Below are 23,965 nucleotides of genomic sequence, written 5' to 3'. Positions count from 1 at the left end.
TTTAATTGCAGCCACAATTACCTTCTTAATGTTTATGAACATCTTCAGAGAAGGCAATTAGCTGCTTCTAGCCAAGTCAAACAAGCAAACAACTTTATGGCAGATCTCCCTACTGCGATTTTGTGAGAAGTGTTTTCGTCTATCCTATTTCCAACAGTGATGAAAGGGAGGATTGCATTACTTCAGGTTTGGTGAAAATTTGAAGCCGGGTAGAGAAAAATTGCAAACTAAGCCACTGCCGCTGCTGTTTCTCGGCGAGGCACGAAGCCGCAGCCGCCGTTACGTGAAGAGATCCCGGCCCCGACCCCCCCAGGCTGCAGCCGGAGACGAAGCGCCATAGTCCATGAGAAAGTGGCCTTGTCGGTTCTGCTGCATGGAGGCTGTGATTCGGCCTTGGCGATGTATTTGGGTTCAAATAAAGGCAGAAATCGTGCTGCCTGGAAGCTGGGCCAGCAGCTGTGCGCAGCCAGTGGAAAGCCTTCTTGAAGCGGTGCTCTTCCGATGCCCAGCGCACGGGGACCAGCCTACTAAGGTTCACTTGATTTTGAACTGAATCTGTTTCAACAAGGCCTTTTGTACTTGTAGAAGGGGTTTAACCACGTTCAGTGAGATTCCAACGAGATTTTTTACATCGGGGTCTCTCGGACACCATTTAAACTGAAGAGAGTGGAAACCTTGACCTCCCCACGGGGGGCTGCTTTGCCCTGCGTCTCCCCCCAGCGGGGAGGGGCTCGGCGGGACCCGTGGCCTCGGCACGCTCGGGGCAAAGGCGAGAGCGAGCCGGCTGCCCCCGAGGCGCCACCGGCACCAGCGGTACCACCGGCTCCCCGCCCGCGCCGAGGGAGGCCTCGTCCCGCCGCGGCCATGGCGGCGGCGGCGGCGGCCGCGAGGACTACACTTCCCGGCAGGCCAAGCGCGGCAGGCCGCCACCGCGCATGCCCGCGGCCGCGGCCGCCCCCCGCCCCGGCGCCGGGCGCTCACGCCTCCCTGCGAGCCGGGCTGCGCGCGGCGGAGCAGCGGTAACACCATGGAGGCTGCGCTCCGGCCCCGGCCCGGCGGGGCCGCTGCCCTGCCGCAGCCGCCGGAGCAGGAGCGGAAGCTGGAGCAGGAGAAGCTCTCGGGGGTGGTGAAGAGCGTCCACCGGCGGCTGCGCAAGAAGTACCGGGAAGGTAGCCGCGGGGGAGGGGCCGCCCCGGCGGCGGCAGCGGGGGGGGGCAGCGGCCGGGGCGCGGCGCGGCGGGGCGCTCCGCGCGGCGGGGGCGGCGGGGCCCGGGCCGCCGCCGAGGGGGCGTGTCGGGGGCGCGGAGCCGCCGGCGGGACGCTTCCTGCCCCTCCCGCCGCCCGCCGGGGTCGCCCCCTCCCGGGGCTCCCGCCGCGCTGTCCCCCCTCCCCCCCCCCCCGGCCGGCGGCGGCGGCGGCTTCCTCGGGGCGCGCGGGGCCGAGAAGCTCCGGGCCCGCAGCTGCTCGAGGCCTCCGCGGCGGCGGGAGTCGGCGGGGGTCCGGGCCCGGGGCGGCGCGGCGGGCAGGCCGCGGGGCCGGGCAGCCCCTTGCCGACTCTCTGCCGCGCCTCCCGCCGCCGCCGAGGAGCCGGGTTCACCTGGAGCGCTAAGCTAAAGGGTCGGGGGGGGGGGGGGGGAGCGGTTACAAAATAAACCGCGCCGTGCTCGCGTCCTTGAAACGTGATCGCGTTTGTCTCCAGCGCCAGCGCTCTCCTGAGCGGTGCTCACGGGCGGTGCTGGAGTGCTCCAGACAGCCCAGAAATGCCTGCGGATGGATGCTGGAGCGCAGGGTTTCTTGCTGAAATTTGTGGCCTCCGCAGGCAGATCGTAATGAACCGTCCAGCCTAGCGCAGGCTGCGAAAAGTTCATCTCTCCGTTCCTGCAGCAAGGCCACGGCTCTGCTGAGCCGGTGCACGTCTCCAGAAGGACGTTCATGGGATGGAAACTATTCCCGCTGCAGGTCCCCGCTCTGGCCTCCCCTCCGCGGCTGCAAGCGGCGCTTGCGCTAAGGATCCAGCGTCGCGCTGCTTTCTGGGCTTGGGCAGTCTGCACAGAAGCCTGCCCGTGAGATCCGCTCACAGGTGTCCGTTCATGTAGACACTGATCAAGAGATGCTGTTTATTTTGGCCTCAACGAACGTATAAAACAGAAGGGAGGGTCTCCCTCGCTCCCCTAACATTTGGGTGAAGGAACATAGTACATTTAAACATTAAAATACTTGCAAAGAAGCCCAACTTTTAGCAGTTCACGTTTCTATTATTTCAGCATGTCTGTATATTCAAAAAGGCAACATTGCGCTGTTAACTTTAAAAATGTTAGCAGTCTTTGTAACAACTGACTTTTTTTTTTTTTTTTTTTTTTTTTTTTTTTTAGATGAAAGCCTAAGTTAGATGGGAGTCTGTGTAAGCCTTTTCAGCCAGGAGCAAGTTAGTATGCAGGGATAATTTGTGTTTTATCTTTAGTTCAGTGTGATCAGTTAAAAGAAAGAACAAACAGTTCTCTGTTTTACTTTGTATGTCCTATAAATTGTGTGTTAGTGAAAACTTCACAGTGATTTTTCTAGTCACTTCAAGTTAGCAACATTGTATTGTTTTTTAATGGAGAAAGTTAAAAAATCTGCTAGTCACATCACATCTGTGTAGCAAGGAGAGTTCTGCCCATTACCTACCATCCAATGGCAGATAGTCTTCAGAAGTTACTAGTGATGAGTATTTTATATTGGTATTTTAGATTATTTCAACTTCAGAATTTTATTTTTGGAATGAAGTTCTAGATCTTTCTTCCCACATTTCTTTATGCTTCCAAAAGCAGGCTTGAGTCTCCTTCCCCAAGTGCCTTAATGTTATTCTGAAATTGTAATACTGAGAAGTGCTTGACCTCAAAAGGGCTGGGGGTTTTCTGTTTTTTATTGTTTTGTTTTTAATACTCAATTGCACTGACTGGAAAGTATGTTACCCTGATAAAATCAAAGTTGACAGTTTGCTAAAGGGTTTTAAAAAAAGCAGCGAATCGTACATAATTTCTCAGTACGATTTGAATTATCGTTTGGGTATGAAAAAACAGAAAGGGGTTAAAAAAAAAAAAAAAGCAGCTAGCTCATCCTTAGTTATATACTTACAGCTAGTTACACAGGAGGAGCCTCTTAACTCCACAGTGCAGTACACCTAGTCCTATATGAAGTAGTAACAGAGTTATTTTTATTGTTCCAAAATCTTGTATTTTCTTTCCACCTGTTTTTTTTTTTTAACTCTGCCTCTTCTTGCATTTGAGTCTTGTTCTATGAAGCTAGTTTCCATTTCATCTAAATAAGTAAAAAGTACTAGAATTGCTGTTGCATGGTCTTCAGCAGTGCTTTGTCTGTAGGTACTGAAATCGAGCTGCGTGTTAGTTTTTTCGGTAGGGGAAAAATATGTTGAATATCATTCCTCAGACTCTATGATGATGTTGCATAGGGTGGATCAGTCTAAGGATTCACTTGATACTGTAATATCTTGTTACTGTGCTTTGTTACAAGTGTTGAAGGGAAATGGATGCGTCCTTAAGACATTGAGATGTTTGTCGTAGAAGTTATACAGGCTTGATTTTAATAAGCTGATTTCTTTGAGAATTCACTTATTTTGCTGATGTTAGCAAGGCCTGTACTTTAATGGGCAGACGTAAAAGGCAAGTCTAGGTATTACCTGACTTCTTTATAACTGGCATCGTTGAGCTCATTTTGTTTTATACCCACAAAGGTTCCCCTGTTTTGAAAATGAGTAAGTGGAAAAGTGACGACTATGCTTCAAAACTGCAAACTAACACATCTCTGGAAAAGTCACAAGTATTTGTCAAAGTGCAAGAGCAATATTTCTTTAACTAGGGATGTATCAAAACATTTTTTTCTAGGTTCTAAGAGATTACTAGACAAAAGTTTAGTCAGCACCATGTCATTCAAATGGTTGGACAGCTTCTTACTTGATGAAAATCGTTGAACTCTTAAAATTTCTCAAAGTAGAATCTTGGCTTCTTTTTTAATTATTGCATTGGTTGAACCATTTTTACTCTTTTCAGTGTAATGGATGGGTTTTGTATGTACTTCTGACTTTGTCCTGTGGCTAATGTAATATAGTCCTAGAACATACCAGTATGCTTGTGACAAGCTTTTGCCATGTTTGAAATGCTTCCGCGTAAAGTTTTATTAAGTTTGCACAGAAGTGCATTTTGTTTCTGTTTTCTTTAATGATTTTAACTTTTGTACTGAATGACCAGTACTTACCTCTTACTGTTTTCAGGATATCACCAATCTAGTGTGACTTTTTGTGCAAATATTGTTTTTTCTTTTTTCTTTTTCCTTTTTTCCTTTTCTTTTCTTTTTTCTTTCCTCCTTTTCTACCCCTCCCCCCCAAAAAAAGTTATGAGTAAATAGAGGGGGAAAGTTTTAATCATAAATGCTATGGCATATTTGGCATTTTTTGATTGCAGAATAATCCACCTTATTCATTGTGGATCCTAAGGTAATATTAAATGTTGTGTATTTTTAAATGCTCTAATGTAGCTTAACAAATGAGTGTCTCTGATTTTTTAGCTATAACTGTGAAGAAAATTGTGGAGGGTTTTTTAATAATTAAAGATGATTGGGCCTTGTCCACAGCGAGTAATGCGTCCACTAAATTAGCTAATCATTAACAAGTTGTTTTAGGCTCCTCTAAGCCAGTGATAGAAACAGACAAGACCATCTAGGGGTTCCTGAAAATACACAGCATTTTACAGGATAGCCTGTAAATATTGTCTCAACACTAAGGTGTACATTTTTCACTTAGGAGTGTATCTCATTAGCTTAAAACTAATGTTTTTCTGAAGTTTTACTTCCGTTTCCTATCTAAATGGATTAGTTTAATCTTAATTACCATAGATGGCAGGGTAAAATCCAAATGCTGAAACAACAGTTCTTAAATGTGTAGTTAGTTATTCTCTTAAAAACAACTTCAGGGTTTTGAATACTTGACACAAGCATTTAGAAAGTACAAAAATTAGGGGGTTTCATGAAATCTGAATTTGGCCTCCTCATACTAGCATCTTACAGCATGGCAATGGGGAAAAAGCAATTTTTTTGATTGGTCTCCTGCTCTTGGTTTTGTCACCTGGCATAATAGGTGACCCCAAAATTTACAGGATTTTCTGCCTTTTAGACCCCAGCAACCACAGGCTGGAGTATGTTGTATTGGTTGCAGTATGTGGATGTTGCATTCAGCCTGGCTTACAGACAGGCTTGGTGATAAAACAGATTTAGTGGTTTATAGGGAACTAAACAAGATCTACTGAGCATGTGCAAGGTGAGATTTTTTTTTTTTTTTTCTGTTGCTTACGTTAGCCAGGTAGGGTTAATTTTTACAGCGGTATAAGCAATACTTCCTTAATACTGGGGCAGCCTTTTTTTTCTCTGAGTGGTTTATTGCCTTTCTGATCATGCAGACATGTATTGATCAAGTAAATGTTTTTGATGCAATGTGACCCTCAGTTATACAGGGTTTTATATATAGTCCTAGGAAAGATGATTTGCCAGAGCCTCTATTTTCTCCTGAAAACTTGGTATTGAGTACAAGTGGAAAATCTTCCCTTAGGTATCTGTAAAGGTATCTTATGAAATATTTTACTGTGTGTTCGCTGGAGTGTTTTGTTTCTCCTTCCGTACAGCTGTTAAGGCGTAGAATCACATAGAGAGAACTGACATTAGTGCTGTTTAATAAATAATACTATTTACTGCATCACAGAAGCTGATAGAAACATTTTAGGTGTTAGTTTGATTCCTTAAAGGAAAGAAGATTTGTTGAAACTTCAAAGAAATGGTGTGTAACTTTATTAATAGGTTTTTCAAATCCAGAAGATTTCAAGAATTTTGAGAACCCTCTCCCACAAAAGTAGCCCGAATAGGTTAGCGGTGGAGACATTCATGTGAGAAGTATTGTGCTGAAGTCAATTGCTCTGTGGTCTCTTTCTCTGTCATGTTTTTCATGAAAAATCTTGAAGGAGCTTAAGCTCTTCCTGATGTGAAACAGGAAACATTTTGAAATACTGACAGTTTTCACAGGACAGGAAAACTTTTTACTGAGTTCTACATGATATTTTAACAGTTGTTACTCCTTTTCTTATTTACTGAAAACTTAGATTTGTTTCTATAATAAAACATATAAAATCATCTTCATTTGTCTTTTCCCACCTGTATTAATCTCTAGAAAGAGGGGAGCATTTGCAAATACTAATAGTTACATTTTCAAGCAATAAAAATTAAATTTGATTTAATTTAAAAATGAAGACCGTTACTATCTTATGATGTAGGCATTAAAATATGACAGTCCTTACAGGTAGAGCATCTCTGTTTTGCAGTGAAACTTCCATTAAAAACCGCATAATATTTTACAGTTTGATGGGGAATTCGACTAATGAAATCATTGGTATTGTTTTGCTAGCTTTTACACTGAAAGAATGTACACAGCTAATGCCCACTGGCTGGGGCACAGACTTGCTTCCATTGAACAAACAACTATACGTAACCTCCTTTCCAGCTCCTTTATTGCACTGGTGGGAAAATACTGTTCCTGTTCCAGGGTCAGCGGAATGAAATCTATGCCTGTGCCCAGCTGCTTCACTTTTTGTTACTGTGAACAAATCTACCAAAATCAGTGGTTTATGTTAATATTTTTATCTCTGCATTGGAGAGGTTAAGGTGCAGCACATAGTCCCTTCCACAAAGTCAGGTTTGGGAAAGAGGAGAGGGGTGATAGTTTCTCATAGAGTAGATTCAACACCTGGGGGCAGTAATTGCTTAAACTATTACAGCAAGGCTCCCCAAGTTTGTGTAACAGCCCTCAGACTTTTAAAGAGACTTATAGCAGAGTGGAGAAAAAAGAATCCTTCTTCAGGGCAATATAAGCTGAGTCCTAATAGATGCTTTAAATAGCAGATGAATTATACTCTGGAAGCTTTTTTTCGTATAAACAAATAGAAAGGACAAAATAAACAAATGAGAAGGTCAGATGTAGAAATCTGCATTTGACTAAATGGATTCTTTCCATTAGAGTGGAAGGAAGGAGCATTGCTATATGAGAGGTTCTTACACTTTTATTTTTCTCCACGCTTAGAATCATCCTTTTTAGATTTTATTGTGAAATATTTCAGGTAAATCTTAAGAAATATAAAACAAAATGCTACATAGAGAAGAGAAAAAAATACTCGCTTTGATTGCTTGAACTTTGTGTTCAAATGTTCTATCTGGATGTGTAAAATTAGACAACAGTGGAGCCAAAAATATCTTAACAACTTTTACAAGAAATATTGCATATGCTGTATTATTGAGACAGATGTCCAGTAAGTTTCTGGTTTGTCTTTTATATACTGAAAGTTGTAAATAGCATAGTATTAGCAAATATTCCTCATTTAATTAATTCTCTTTCTGTTAATCACTGCTGCAACATCCAGACATCTAATAGCACAGCAAAGTTTGAACTGAGGAGTCACTGTTAGATGATGCAACTTTGTCCCATGGAGTATTTATAAGAATTTGATTTCAGCTTTACCCTAGTGGACAATGTAGTGTTTCTTTTTCTATTTACTGCATTTCAGCAAGTTGTGCGAACTAATACCCGGGTTCCAATGAATAAGAAAGAGGCAGTCTTAAGAGGCTAAAAACAAGATTTTATTATTATTATTATTATTATTCCACAATGCCTTGCTATCAACAACAAAAAAGAAAGGCCAAAGATCTTAGCAGGTGTTGCTATGGCTAGCCGCCTGTCGTTTGAAATTATCTGGCATTGTCATGGACACTCACTAATTGGGTGGGATACATTTCCTTTTTACACTAAGCAATTCAAAGAGTGCATTTGATTAATGCTGTTCTACAAATATGCACGTCACTTCTGTTTCTGTCTTTTATTGTTAGTCAATATATTAAGCCAATTTTTTCTTCCATAAGAGCCAACAAAGGTGTACACAGGAATGATATATGCTGTTAAATAGCAGTAGTTGGGGAGGAGATTTAAGGATTTAATCTGATTTTTATAGTGTCAGTTCCACCAATTTATACTAGCAAGTAGATAGCAATGACCTCAGACCCTCATTTAAATTTAAAAAATTGTATTTTCCAAAAGGAAATAATGCCACTTGCCCTATTGACTGTTCTAATTCCAGTTTTCCTCAAGTTAGAAAAGTTGTTGTTGGTTTTGCAGGTTTGTTTGTTTGTTTGTTTGTTTTTGCTTTAAGTCAAAAACCATGCTGCATCTCCTGGTGTATTTTAAAACTTGGGTTTTTTTTTTTAATGCAGTGCTAATTACCTGAAGATTAAGTGCGCAGTGTCAGTTAAATTTTGGATTGCAAGATCTTGTTTGGTGATGTACAAAGTATCTTGTACTTGTTTTTGAGATTGTCGGAGATGACTGCACTGTTTTCCTGAAGAGCACAGAAGGAATTAAGGAAATCAGCAATTAAAACTTGTCTCTTGGGTGCAGATAGTACATTAACTCCATATGACTTAACTGTTTTATCACTTAATAAAACACAGAATTATTCAAATCAATGATTTGGGCTTTTAACCCATTCAAAAATGAGAAATACTCTCTTCAGTAAAACTGGGCTCTGCTTCTTTTATATGTAGAGGGTTGTGCTTGTTTAAAAGATGAGCTTGGTAGGATTTGTCCTTTCAGAAATCTTAGCTGAAAAAGGATAATTAAGTTAAACTAAATATTTTTTCTATTTAATTAATAAACACACCTTAAATATATAATTTAACACTACATAAAGAAATGTCTTTTAAAAATAAACAAATGACAGGCAAAATCTAGAGTGGAAGCAAGCCAAACTTTGTTTAAAAAATAGACTACCTGGAGAGAGAAGTTATGGTGTGGTATTGTCCCGCCAAGAATGATAGACCTGCTCTTCTCCCCCTGTGGCTGCAGACCTCCCATGAGATCTTCCAGTTGAACGTGGAATGGGAGGAGTTCTGTTGGGTCTGCATGATTCTTCCTTACTTATTAACAGATCTTTTCAGTTTTTGAAACTTAGAGCTAACGTTAGTTCTCTATTGCTGTTGCCCACAATTAAAACTATGTTGTAATTAGAGTCATTTAAAAATAACTTATACATGACTGACCTGTTCTTTCAGTGACAGTTCTGTAACTGCTGATTACTCTGTGGTTGAGTTTGGAGGTGTGATTGGCTATTCTGCCTGCTATATTCACGTGGAAGGCAATTATTTTGAAGGATTAATCTGTTCTAGGTAAACAGTATTGGATTTTTTTTTTTATGGTATTAGGAAAGATTATGCTATAAAGAACCTACCACTTTTTCAGTAACTGACAGAATTGCTAGAAAGAGGTGGGGGCTTGGTTTTTTTTGCTTTTAAAGGAATGCTTAATTTCAAGTTGAAGAGTAGGTGATTGGTTGGGTTTTTTTGGCAATTATTCATAGAGAGGAGAGTAAACAGTTTTAAAATAATGTCATTGTAGTGACTCCGTAGGTGTGTGAAACTCCTGTTATGAGCAGTTCTTGCAAAACAGATTTTTCAGCTGGACATTGTCATAACTGGTTCCTTTATGGAGATCTGAGGTACATAACGATCCCATTTGAAGAATGAATGCTCAGGCAGGTTTTAAATTGCATAAGAGGAGATCTCCCAAGTTCATAGAAAGGGTGTCAGGTAGCCTTAAGCTTTATATTGTGGTATGGTCATGCATACTTGAGATGAAAAGTTTAATGCACAAAAGCAAATATTAACTCAGGGAATCTTTGAGATATGATCCAAAGTGTAAGATGTTTTGGGGTCCTTTAGATTAGCCTACCACAAACTTTGATTTAATTTACAACTTTATTGATTGCTTAACAGGAAGTGTTATTTATTTTAGTTCCTTGATAACCTTTTTTTTTTTTTTTTCTGAAAAAGCTTCCTGCGTATTTTACTGCACTTTTGGTTACACAAGCCATCGTTCAGAATACCTGTTTAACTGAGCTAGGCTTGATGCTGTATTTGCACATGGACTATAACATATTGTGTGAAAATTAAGTACATGGTTCCAGTGCATTCTGGGTTGTTCTGGGTACCAGTTTGAAATCAGATGCTGCAATACCTACTGCAGCCACTACTTCAAAATCTATCAACAGGCATTATTTGATTTTTCATCTCTGACAGTATTGGAGCGTGATTCTTCCTTTAAAATTGTAGTTTGATTGTAACCAAAAAAATGGGTTCTAGACACTGTATCACAAATGCATAAGGTTTGCACATTTGTCTGGAATTAAAGTTCCTGTAAATCTGGGTAGTATGCCTCTGTATGCCTTTCCAAAAGTCACACTGGAGAATACAGAACTTAAAAATAATAATAATAATAAAAAAAACCCACTACCCTGGTACTTCATGTAAGGGAAAGTGGACCTTTCACTTTTTTGAAAGTTACTACGTGGTGGTGCCCATCACTTAAGAAAGGCCTTTGCTGCTGTTCTGAAGCTTGCATAAATAAAATGGCAGACAAATGGGCATCACGTCAAAACCCACTATTGACAGTGGGTCAACAGTAGATGCTGAGACAAGAATATAAGAAAAGTGCTGCAGAATTATTGCCCTGTGCTTGCTTACCATTCTGTCTTTCAGTGATTTTGTGGTCTGGAAACTCCTGAGTTAGAAGTCACATCTCTGTATACAAAGTTCTTTGTGGATTTTTTTCCTTTAGCTTGTCCAGCTGCATGAACTTTAAGCTGAATTGTGCATTTTATGAAAAAATAACTTTTTACTTTGCTTTGAAGCTGCCCTTTTCTGCTTTCTCTAAATGTTCTCTAGTTCTTTGGGAACAGTGAAAAATTGTTCCATATTTACCTTTTCTGTGTCGTTTGTGATCTTGTGAGCATCTGTCCTTTTCCCCATTTCATCCATCCTTTTCCTGCAGCTATGTCGGTGTTCTTCACACAGAAGTTGTGCTGCATCTCCCCTCTGTTGCTGTTTTCTGCATCTTTCTAGTTCTACTGTATTGAAAGGGGAAAACAAAACAGAGCTGCACACAGAATTGTTTTGATATAGGATGTATGATAGATTTACTTTGTGACGAACTCTTCTATTTTGTTCTGCGTTTCTTTTTTAATAGCTCTTATCACTCAGTTTTATTTTCTTGTCAGCTCTGTGCTGAAAAGCTGTTACTGCCCTAGACAGTTCTGGTGCAACCCAGGGTTTGCATCCTGGAGTGCTGGTAGTCAGCTCCAGGCCTGTTGCCATGTATCTGAATTTAAGAGTCCTTCTCTGTGGGCTTCTTTGCCCCTCCTCTGGCTTCCAGAATGAGGTGAATATCCTTGTGGTGTTCAGATGGAAATAAAAGGAATTGCTATGAGAGGAGGATTCAGAGTTAGGATTTGAAGGAGGCATTGCTGCTGTGCTGTGAGAAATAACGCCTGGCCAGTTCAGTTAAAAACATCTGCCCTTTGTAGATTTCTCCCTTCCCATCCATTTTTTTGGCTAAGCTTTTAGGAAAGTGGTATTTGGAAATGGAATAATATAACTAATTCTCTAGGAATAGACCAGACAAAGTAACGAACGAAAAGAGGAGTATCTCAAACTTGGAATTTTGTATTTGTAACCTTTTTCCTCAGTAAGTGTTCACTTGTTATTTACTTTCTTCCTTTCAGTTAGCCTGTATATTCTTCAAACAAAACTTGGCAGCTGCATGCTATTCAAGCATTTCACAGTTTGTCTAGAGCTTGCAGTAAGATTCAGAGTACTGTGGTAGAAAAATCATGAAACTATGTCTAAATTGCATCAGAAAAATGAACCATGAAGTTCCAACAAAAATCCCTGTGGGGGTCTGCCTGTGGCTTGCACAGTTCTCAGATGTGTTCTGCTGTAGTGGTTAGTGGTGACTATGCTAGCACCATACACCTCTGAACTTAGGTCATGTGGGAAATCATGCAGGATACTACTCAAATATAATATTTATTTTGTTCAGGCTAATAATTCTGAGCTTTCTTGTGTGCGCTTGTTGTGCAGTGAGCGAAATAGATGATTCTTTGCTTTTCCTCTCATTTGGTGGCCCTAGTTTGTGTAAAAAACTAAATAGTATCATGTCCACTCCCTGATTTTCCATCTTGAATGCCCTCTTACACAAGGCAGTGTAAGCACCTAACTTTAACCATGACTCATTTTGTTGATGTTTGTACAAGTGTGCTATCTGATGGTTTTTGAAGAAGAGATGATTGTCATAACACCCCTAAATCAAACCTGAATAGGCAGTAACCTAGCTGGTTGACTTAAAAGATTTAAGTATGCAAGCATCTGGACTTGTCCACCATACTCAGTCTTGCTCTAATTGCAGGACGGGGGGAGGGGGTTATAACTGCTTTGCACACACACACAGCAAAAGTTGCCAGTGTAAGAAAACTGTTTTAATTAGCAGTAAATAACTAAGCCCGTCAAAGGAATTACCATAAGTGAGTTAAAAAAAAAATCATATATATTTCATATAGGACAGGTCATGCCACCATACTTGCTATAAGCTACTTCCAGGCTTTGGCAGGCACTAGTGTCAGCTTATGCTTGATACCATTTTGAATATTTCTTTGTAATACTAAAGTCTACTAATTCTGGAACCATGTTGTGAAAAGTAGGTTAGTTGTCTGAGCCAAATCTTACCTGATAGCTAGGCTCTAGAAACTTGCTGTTGGCTGTATCAGCTATTAGAGTGCAAGAGCAGTAGACACTTTCTCTTCAGATTTATGTTTATTTATATTAGATGTGTGCACACATTTGTGATTAAGAGGCATAAAAGGAATTACTGAACATCATACCAGTTAGCATGTATTTTTTGGGGGGAGGAGGGGATGGAAATGTCCTTTATGAAGGTGTAGCAAGGGGTTTTGCACTGTGGGAACCACAATGGGAATTGTGGCTAGCCACGACTAGCATTTATCTGTTTTTTGTTTAGCAGTGCATTACGTAAAGCAAGCTAGAAGAAGTGGTATGTAGCAGCAAAAGAGAGAAAATCATCATGTTTAATTAATTTGAAGTGCCAGAACTTAATCTGCAAGACTTTTTTTAGCAAGATGAGAAACATGAAAATTAACCTGTCCCTGGAGATCTGCAAAATCTTTCAGTCTTTCATTTCTGAAATGTTTGTTATGTTTAATGCTCATGCATTAAGCAGAAACCTGAAATGAAAACTTCCTGATCATTTTAATTTCATAGAACCATTGGGGGGGGGGGAAACAACAACACAGTATAATGGGAATATTACTAACCCAAGAGTCCCTTCCTTCTCCAAAACCCAGAGTTTTGCGTTTGACTAGAGAAAGGAAACCTTGTTTTGTTTTGTTACATGCAGGTAAAGGATTAATGCATTATGAAACTTCTTTTAATTTAAAGATGGTAATTTTGCCATAGAGATAATTAGAGACTTTGTATTTAATGTGCAATTTTTTTGTTGTTGTTTTGTTTAGTGGGAGACTTTGATAAGATCTGGCGTGAGCACTGTGAGGATGAGGAAACTCTGTGTGAATATGCTGTGGCAATGAAAAACCTTGCAGATAATCACTGGGCAAAAACTTGTGAAGGGGAAGGCCGAATTGAATGGTGCTGCAGGTAATTCTTAATGTATTTGAAAGATGCAATTGCATATTTTTACTAGCAATCATTTATAATACAAGGCTTAAGTGTTTTCTTGCCTTTTTTGCCATTTTTTAAAATCTGTTGTATAAAATATCAATGTTTTATTGCTTCCTAAAACAAAACCCTTCCTACTGTTCTAACTTATTAAGGAAATATAGCATATGAACCATTTTCTTATAAACTGAGACCTTTTTAAGGTATTTTCAGCAAATGTCATTTTTTCCTCAAGTACTGAAGCTGTTTGCGAGTAAACTTATGAAGTAATTTCATAAGTTCTTGGCTGAATCTGAACTGAACAAATACACTGAATGTACCTCAAGTTTAATTTACAGGGTTTTGATTTGGTTTGTGTGTATAAATATAATAGTGTTTGATCCCTAAATACAAATCCCTGCCACTCAGTTTTCAAGGCCTAATCACCTGCAATGGACTTTAAACACTGTGAAACTTGTTTAAAATGGAAATTCTTACATGTCATTACCGCTAGGACAACCCAATAAAAATTAGATGTCTAAGTCATGAATTGAGTTCAGCTAAACTCTTTTATTCCCTGAGGAAACTAATCTCTAAAAGAGGAGATATGTTGATCACTCAGAATTCCTACATAGAGATGGCATCTAAGGCGTACCATGGAGTCTGTGCAGCAGAATAAAACAAAATACTGTTGAAATCTAACCTGGAAGAGAACTTATCCCTGGCTTATACTTATCCAGCTTTGGAGATGGCTTTAGACCTGTGAAGAAGATGCTGTAGCCAAGAGTCTGAGAGAGACAAAAACTTTACATGTCTAGATGTTTGAAAACCGTTCCATTGTCCATCATGATCTTGCATTCTCAAATAGATTAGGTATTAAGAAAGTAACATTCTATTCAAGTGTGTTGATCCCTGCAGGTGTCTGTTGCAAAATGATGAGCAAAGAGGCACTAAGAAAAGCAGGCACCTGGTCACTAAATTTTAATTTGTTGCATTGTTCTAGTGTGCATCATTTCAGTGGCACCTTGAGCTGTTCTGTTCTGCTAGGAATGGAGCAAGTAATAACAAGCTTATTTCCTTTCTCTCTACAACAGAGACTTAAATATTTGAAAACCATTCCCTTTCATGTTGATGTCTCTCTCTCTTTTTTTTTTTTTAGCTTAAATAAATATCTTTATTTCAGTGTTTCTTTCTAGACCATATTTTCTGGTCATGGTTTTGTGGATCCCTGTCCCAGATGCAAGGGAGGTGAATCAATTGGAAAGAAATACACCCAAAATTGGACACTGTTCCACTGGCCTTTTCAGAGATATGTGAAATGAAGAAATACTACTGAGGTTGCAGTAAACTCTTGTTTATGTAGATTTATGCTCACTTGTGATCGACAAGTGCTGGTTTATTTTTTTCAGTTGCAAGTTGTTTTCTTGTATTTGTACCATTCATTACTTCTGTGGAAGTGTTGATCTTTGCACTCTTTACTAAATTATATTCTCTTGAATCTATTTTGAATTCTAATACTGCAATTTCTTGCAGCATCTTCTCTGGCTTGGCATCATTCACAGATCAATTAAGAGGAGGACACACTGTTCCAATGTTCAAGTAATCTGTGGAAATACTCATTGTACTAGACCCAGGAACAGATTCCCATGGAACATTGCTTGATATTTTCTTACAATTTGACTATCAACTAATATGTATAACTTCTTCAATAGAGTTGTGTGAACTTACTTTAAAGTAATTTCGGCTAACCAGTATTCCCTTATTTTGTGCAGAAGCTTGTGTCCTGCTAGGACAGGGTAAATGTTCTTTCTGTGCACGGGAGGAACAGTTGATGACCTGTATCTTGAAGCTTTTTGGCTCTGTGCATCATTTGCTTGTTGTTTGTAGTTTCTACAAGATTTACAAAGTAAATGGTTAAATATGTGTCCTCTTTGGGCCCTGCAGCATGAACTCATATTAAAAAGAATCCACATGGTGAGAGACACTAAAATGCCCTATTTTAGCATAAAACTTCAGTTAAGGCACATACCTTTTTAGTTAGCAAAGTCAAGGGGTCATGAGATCAAAATCTGTAGAAGAAGAAGGTTACTTTTTACTTCTGTGTGTCTCTTGGATTAAACTGAGGCCTGGATACCTAGATACCAGGATGCAGTGGATTCATGTTCCGCAATTTTTTGTTCCTCCTCGGAGGGCTAGGAGGTGTGCCAGAGGGATGGCAGGTCCCCATTGTCATTACTCCTCCTTGTGTCTGGTTGCTTAGTTGCATGCAAGAGAACTTCACTTGCATGAGTCTTCACTGAGAGCTTTTGCTCAGTGCCTCAACCTCACATCACCACGAAGGCAGGAAGGTAGCTGATGTATTAAACTTTAGTTGGAAGCTGAAAATACTAGAAAACCACTGGTGTAACCCTGCTGAAGTAAGGATAGTTAGTTTGTTTTTCTTCTAAGGAAGATCTTGGACATCTGAAATAGAGAAGTGCTTCTTCTAGTAGCTAAAAAATATGTATTTGTCATTCTTTCCTTTGTTTTTCCTGTGTTTCCAGACATGCTCTTATAACCAAGCACCTGATAAAGTAAATCAGGTACACCTAAAAAATGCAACATAACCATTAGAAAAGCCACGTGTACTTGTTTTTAGCATCAAGAATGACAGTTTTCCTGCAGAGTCCTCCTTTTCAAAATCTTTCTAGCTATGTAGTTAATGACCCTAGAAAAATCCATACTCTGAAGTTAATTTTTAAACCAGATGACATGTAATTATCTTTTTACTACTTCATTAATTATTGATTTTAGAATAGCACATATCCAGATTTTAGAAATTGTAAAAGGCAGAAAGCAGTGCGTGATAGACTCTGCTGAAGACCATATACTGTCTCGTGAAGGGCCAGTGTGCTTTTATTTATTGCTTCAGGACAACTCAAATAACCTTTAGCTGGTGGGGAGGAGTGCCTTAAGCTTTGTCCCATTCCAGATGCAGGTTAGTGATCCCTTGGGTGGTGGTGTAAAAAGCTCGAACAGTACTCAACATTCCTTCCCTTGCTTTCTTTTCGTATCTTTAGAAAATTGAATACAGAGTAGTAAACTGTATTTGGAAATTAACACTTCTGTTGCTCTTTCATTTCTTTTATATTACAGTGCAAAACTTAAACCAGTATGGGATAAGATGATGTTTAGCCTCAATAATTATTCTAACTCTTAATTTTTGCTGGCGTAGGTAGGCTAGTGAACCTTTGTGTGGACAATGAATGCTGCCCTATTCTGATTCTAGTCAGAACAAAATAAGCTAGACCAGCAGGTTTGCTTCTTTCTCTTGCTTTTGCATCAGTGTTAAGACTTTTGTTGACTTGGCTTTTTTTTTTTAAATAACAAAAAACAAAACTGCACTTCTAGCTAACTATCATGACAAAACCTGCAGATCTAGATAACACTTTAAAAAGTCTTTTGACAGTTGCATGAATGAACTGAAGAAATATGGTCTTGATGAAGTTACTGTAGGGTGAGTACAGAATGCTTGGAAAAATATGTGGAAAACAGATGTTAAAAGCTTATCTTAAATGTGATATACTGAGTAGGGCTCTGTAAGTATCCATCTGCTTCTGTTACTAACCAATATTTTCATTAGCAATCTGCTAAAATACAGAGTTTGTTTATTAAATTTGCAAATGAGACAGAACAGCAAAGAATTGTCACTAGGTTTGAGAACAGGATTAGAATTAAGAATGATGTTATTAACTATACCAACATTATCAGCTATACTAGTACAAGACAGGGAGACATATTGGTTATGTGTCAGTGCCTGTAGAAAAGCATTTGGATTTTATAGCACACCACAAGCTGAATATGAAACAGTCATGGGATACTTTTGCAATAAAGGCAGACCCCATACTGGAGTATATAAATAAGAAAATGGTCTGCAAGATATGTAAAGTATTCCTTTGACTTTATTTAGCATTGGTAAGCTCTTAGCCTTCTCTTCTTTTGGCTAGACAGGTCCAAATTCTAAAAAAAACCAAGGCTTTTGTGGAAAAAACTGGAAGATCTCTGATCATTTCTTTATCCTTATTGGAGTTGAGCTGCATTTTTCTTGAAATGCAGCGGCCAAGGTGATGCTTTGGCTAAGTCATGTGTTATAGGGTTTTTGATAATAACAGGTTTCTGCTAGAATTGGAAAGTTGATCCTGTTTGGGGTTGGAGGATAGACTAAATGAATGTTTGTAGTCCCTTCAACACTATTTTTCAGCTTTCTTTTTAATGATGCAGTTTGCCTAGCAATTTATTTTATCTTGGGTAAAGAGAAGGAGGAAAATGTTTTAAAATAGAAAATGGGCTTAATGTTCATTGTTCATGTTTGTATAACAGTCGTCTTTTTTTTTTCTTTAAATTGACATAACAGTAAACGGTTTGCTGAACGCTAGAGCAGAATTAGAACAATGATCATATGATAACTGCTGACTGTTTCCAAGTTCTTGGAATCCTCCAGCAACGAAGGATACTGCATCCAGAAGCTGGTCCGGGGGTGGAAACAACACCAGAGAAACGTCTGATGACAGACTTTAGATATTTTCTTTTTAAGAAATATAACTAAAAAGCTGCAGGTCAGATCAAATATGAAAAATAAAATGGGAAAATGTATAATATATAGGTTTCTCAAGTTGAAATTTAACAAAATATAGTTAAGATAGTAAACAGTTACAGTACTTTAGATTGAGAAACCTAGTGCTGTCAGATATGCTGAATACAGAATTTTCTTAACCTAAAGCTGCCTGCTCATGACAATAAGAAAATATTTTCCAATACAGAGGTGAACTCTTCTGCTCTCCTAGATATGGTTAATGTATACAAGGAAAGTTAAGAATTATACCAACCTTGATATTTATTTTCCTTTAAGGGCAGAATGGTGAGATGATGGTATCTTTAAGGTTTTGTGTCACTTGAAACCCTTAAGCATAGGTAAAAGTAATCATAAATTGCTTTTTGCTGAAATAGAAGTTGACCAGACTAATGTTAATTTAGTTTTTATTATCTCGTCAGAAAGAACTAGCTACTAATTCTTTTTCAGCTTTCAACTTTTTGGATTAACTAGTTTTTATGATGTTACTTTCACAGTCAAGGATTTGAAACACCCCCCCCAAAATTTTTTTTAATTATATATAGTCTATAGAAACCCATGGTTTGGTATTCAACAATAGCTTGGGAGTTTTAAAAAATGATTTCTCTCATGAATATGTATTCATATCAACTCTTACTGAAACTTTTTAGGAGTGTCCAGCCCAAGTATGGGGATTCTTTTCAACTTGAACAAGTTGTTTACCATTTGGGACTTTAAGTATGGAAAACAAGTTTCACTGTGGAAATGCCAAGAATTTTTTTTTTTTTTTTTTTTTTTTTTTTTTTTTTAGGCGAAGACATGACTTGGGCAGTTCACCTGTCTTTCTGCCAGCAGACTTATAGTTTAGAACTGAAATGTTTGTTTCCCAGGTCAAGTAAACTGCAGTAAGTCTTAGCTCAGGTAGCATTTAAATTGCACAACTCTTACTAAACAAGTATGTTAATTGTAAAACTAATGTTGTATCATCAAAGACTGAAAGTTTAAGTGTCAGTTAAAAGTGGAATCATGTCAGTTCCCAGAATTATAAAATAGATTCCTTAATTTTATTTTTCTTTGTAAATAATTAAGGGGTGTTCTGCTCATTACTTGAGACAGCTGTTAAATGTAGAGTCTCATATAACTGCATACTCAAAACCACATGTGATCAATGACAGGTTTTAATAGCTGTAAAGTTAAACTTGTTGGCTACATCAACAAGTTAGCATAAGGTAAGGTACTGAGTGGATTAAATTTGATTAGCTTCTGTGTGGTAGCTGCCCATGTGCTCACTCTTACTCCATGCTAAATGCAGGGTGACTTAGTCCACTTCCATGAGGTGAGTATGCAGACAGCTCCTGTGAGGCCACAGGAGCCAACAGGGCAACAAACAGTAGTTTTGTCAGAGTTCTTGTAACTTCGGGAAGACCTAAAACAGAGAGAACCCTTGTGGTTATGAAGTGCCATGTTGCCAGACTGATTTGTTTTTTTTCTTTTTTAGTTTGGATGTGGGGATTTGGTATTTTTAGCTTCCTTGTGATACTGCCTTGAAATACACAAACTGGGATCTGAACATGAAGAATTTTACCCACCCTTGAGCCTTCTTGTAATTCTGAACCCTCTGTCTTCCAGTGAAAACTCAGGAGTAGATGTCTGTCTGCATAGTTGCCTTTTGGTAGTATCTTACGTGCAGACAAGCAAGGTTCTGGTTAGGATAATTAAGAAGAATGTAGAATTATGAGAATTCAGTTGGCAAGATAGGGAACAAGGACAGAGAAACTAGAGATTTGCATAGTAACAGACAAGGAAGAAATGGTTTCTTCACGGTGGCAAGAGAGCAGATGCCATGTTTTAAAAGTTTCCTCTCCTGCTATACAGCAGCACGTTAGGAGTTAAGCTAGAAAATGTACCAGCTTCTAGTGAGTTAACAAGTTTATAACATCAGTAGTTGAGGAGAGAAAACAATACATATCCCCAAGGCCGTGAACTTTTTAATATGTTCTGACCTACACGTCGGTATCGATGGCTATATGACGTTATTTAAACTGCCACTGATTCAAAATGCTTTAAGAGATATAATGAGAAAAAAGACTTCTAGCATAAAAATAAAGATGCTATGCAAGGTATCAAAGAAGTAATAAGGTGCTGATACACAGTGAGGAAAAGGATTTTTCTTAGATTATATGTATATGTTTTCTTTCAGACTAAATGACACACAGAACTAAATAGCTGTGAAAAACATACTCCCTAAATTGATTGTATGCTCATGAACAAATAATTGCCATATAGTGTAAAATACAAGTACTATACCAGTAAATAATTCAGGTATTGTTCTGGGGCTGAGTTTTGTTTTCTTCTGTTTTTTCTCTTTCTGCTGAGCTAAGTGACAGACTACTTCTACTTCAACTATTTGTTAAATTGTTGTCTTTCACAGAATCAGAGAACGATTGAGGTTGGAAGGGACCTTTAGAGATCATCTAGTCCAACACTCCTGCTCAAGCACCTAGAGCACATTGCCCAGGACCATGTCCAGATGGATTTTGAATATCTCCAAGGATGGAGACTCCACAGTCTGTCTGGGCAACCTGTTCCCAGTGCTCAATCACCCTCACAGTAAAGAAATTTTTCCATATGTTCACATGGACCTTCCTGTGTTTCAGTTTGTGCCTGTTGCCTCTTGTCCTATCACTGGGCACCACTGAAAAGAGTCTGGCCCCTCCTCTTTACACCCTCCCTTCAGATATTTATACATGCTGATAAGATCCCCCCAACTCTTCTCTTCTCCAGGCTGAAGAGTCCCAGCTCTCTCAGCCTTTCTTCATATGAGAGAATGCTCCAGTCCCTTAATCGTCTTAGTAGCCCTTTGCTGGATTTGCTCCAGTAGCTCCATGTCTCTCATCCTGGAAAGACCAGAACTGGACACAGTACTTCAGATGCAGCCTCAGCAGGGCTGAGTGGAGGGGAAGGATCGTCTCCCTTGACCTGCTGGCAATGCTCTGCCTAATGCACCCCAGGATACCATTGGCCTTCTTGGCCACAAGGGCACATTGCTGCCTCATGGTCAACTTGTTGTCCACCAGCACTCCCAGGTCCTTCTCTGCAGAGCTACTCTTTCCATATGAGTAATCTCTAGTGGAGTTAATATGGCTTCGCAGTGTATACATTTGAGGGTATTGTAGCCTGGGCTGGTATTCAGGCCTGTGTATGTATATTTTGACTGAGTTTATTTCTCATATGGCTGTGTCTTCTACTCTAAGGTTACTGTCTGCATTAAAACTTTATATTAAGTGCAAGGATGCCTAGGTCCTGCTCGAGCAAGTAAAACTTGCTCATGCTTTGAGATTATTAGACACAGGTCAGTTTGAATCTTGAGGCCGTATAACCACATTGGCACAGAAATGTGTCCAAGCTAATTTATTTTTTTCCCTCACAGCAAGAATTAATAACCTGAACATAATGTGCTACTGTAGTTATATGTTTAATGGTTGAAAGCTGGTCATTTCCTGACAGCTTGGAATAAAATGGCCTCTATTTGTACCTGGCTGGTTGTGTGTTTCTTTATACAAAGCTTAACTCCATTGACTTTTTTTTTTCCCCCTGTGCATCTTTTATGGAGGAGAGATTGGATATATTTGGTACCTAGAATATCACCATTCTTTAGATAAGGCTTTTATATTTCAAATTGTCGACTCCATTGGTGATTTAAAAGTGGTGTTATACCATTGTGTGCTTTCCTGATCTAAGTTATATGAAATACTATGTTGTCTTGATCCTGTTTCATGTAAGCCCTTATTAAATTACACTTGAATTTGTCCTTTCTGGAATGTAACCTTCAAACCTCTGCAACTTTATCAGAGGAAAACTGAATGAGTTTTCAAGACAGCGTCACAAAAATTTGCTGTTATGAAAACAGCATTCAAACAAGTACTATTTTTGTTAAACTTTTCATGCAAATACTTGGCTGGCACATCTAATTAAAAATACTGCTTTGTACAGGGTGTCAGACTTTTTAATTTCACAGCAACAAATTGTTTCCAATTCCAGATCTATTTTGTGGACGCAACAATTCAGTTATTCTCTGGAATGTAACGCTTGGTTCTCATACACTAGTGCTGACTGCTGGTTAAAGTATGCATATGCAATTTAACTTTCTTTTTGATAACATTCGTTCCTTTAAACTGGTTAACCTTTCTGTTCAAATATGACCAAATTATTTTTCTCTGGTTTTATTAACAAAATAAGGAAGAAAAAGAAGTTAGTCCTGTACAATAGTACAGCTACTGCAGATATCTGTTGTTGTTAAAAAAAAAAAAAAAAAAGGGAAAAAGAAAAAAAGAAAATACAAGCAAATTCAATTAAAATCGAAAACCAGTATGTGTAAACTACTCCATAAACCTGGGTTATGTTTCTCTTCCCCCAACTGTACATGCTTCCCAAGATATAGATGCTTCATAAGGCCCTGCATTTATGGCGAACTAGTTAATAACTGTCTGCACACATATGCAAGCGTGCCTTTGGTGGAGACCTGTGGTGTACGTGTGACGGCTCAAGTTGCCTTCTGGTAATGCTGTGACAGGACTTCCATTGTCTTGCTCTAAAAATCTGTCCAGATAAAACTCATTTGAATCTGTTTACTTAACTGTGACTTATGGCCAAATTATTGGCACTAAAATAACCCTCTTGATTTCAAGCATGTCTTCGGTTGTATCACATCTTTCTTAAACCTGATTTATCAAAGTAAAATTTGAAGTAAAGTGCAGTAAAATTTTGTTTAAAAGCTGACAGCACTTTTATCTTTTAAATCTGGCTTGTGTCATGTCTATAATAATGACAAAAATAGCATTCTGTTTTTTGGGGAAACTTTTTTTTCTCTTTGTAGTGTATGCCGTGAATATTTTCAGAATGGTGGGAAAAGAAAAGCACTTGAGAAAGATGAAAAAAGAGCACTTCTTGCTTCTAAGACCTCTCCAGCCTTAAATGTTTCCCAGACTCCCAAGATTGAAGAACCCTTACCAACATTTGGCCTGACAAATCATGAAGCTGTAACGGAGGAGTAAGTTTTACCAGTTTTCAAGACTTTTTTTTTTGTCTGTGATAAGATTTCCCCCCCCCTCCAATATTAGGGATGCATTTTTAATAGTTAAGAAAGGGTATTTTTATGTGAATATATACATGTTTCAAGAAATACTTATGTTGTAGTGTATTTTGGTGGATGCCATAAAACTTAGCTTGGGAAGGACAATTTAGTCATCTTCATTTAACTGTTAAAGCAGTTTCACTTTTGTATGCCATTGGCATGCAATGCAATTTATATTAAAGTTTGAAGTGGAATAAGGGAGGTGTTAATTAAGTTAAAATCTAATGGCTGTTCAGCATTGTTGAAAAGTCAATTGCTTATGTAAGTACTAAGTGCCCAAATGCAAATATCAGAGTACTTAAAACTTTCTTTTCATAAATAATTACGGAGAAACTCTTGATTCCAACTATATACTTCAAAGGGAATCTTGAATTATAATAATTAATTTTAGATGTGATGATTGGCTTTGGTATCCTCGAGGTATTTCCTTAACAAAGGTTTTAATTTTGTCTTGAACCTTAGCTCAAATATGAATTTTATTTTTGGTGTTCAAGAGTAGCTGCTTCCCTCTCCCTCTCCCTCTCCCTCTCCCTCTCCCTCTCCCTCTCCCTCTCCCTCTCCCTCTCCCTCTCCCTCTCCCTCTCCCTCTCCCTCTCCCTCTCCCTCTCCCTCTCCCTCTCCCTCTCCCTCTCCCTCTCCCTCTCCCTCTCCCTCTCCCT

At 39.0% G+C, this 23,965-nt stretch overlaps 1 protein-coding gene across 2 annotated transcripts in view; it reads left to right on the top strand.

Moving 5' to 3' along the window:
* Positions 1-977: 977 nt before the first annotated feature.
* Positions 978-23,965, top strand: part of BMT2 (base methyltransferase of 25S rRNA 2 homolog) — a 35,968-nt gene continuing 12,980 nt past the window's right edge. Inside the window, exons 1-4 of one of the 2 annotated variants that reach the window (XM_067314884.1) lie at positions 1,117-1,169; positions 2,373-2,425; positions 13,443-13,584; positions 23,049-23,222. In XM_067314884.1, the coding sequence (XP_067170985.1) occupies position 2,425; positions 13,443-13,584; positions 23,049-23,222 (317 nt within the window). In that variant the 5' untranslated portion in view covers positions 1,117-1,169; positions 2,373-2,424. Of the gene's footprint in view, positions 1,170-2,372; positions 2,426-13,442; positions 13,585-23,048; positions 23,223-23,965 lie in introns of both variants that reach the window. The other variant, XM_067314877.1, reaches the window with a different exon arrangement.

This window comes from Apteryx mantelli, chromosome 1, assembly GCF_036417845.1.
Source record: "Apteryx mantelli isolate bAptMan1 chromosome 1, bAptMan1.hap1, whole genome shotgun sequence".
Classification (NCBI taxonomy): domain Eukaryota; kingdom Metazoa; phylum Chordata; class Aves; order Apterygiformes; family Apterygidae; genus Apteryx; species Apteryx mantelli.
The sequence above is the reverse complement of the archived record's forward strand: the minus strand, read 5'-3'. Positions and strand labels throughout refer to the sequence as shown.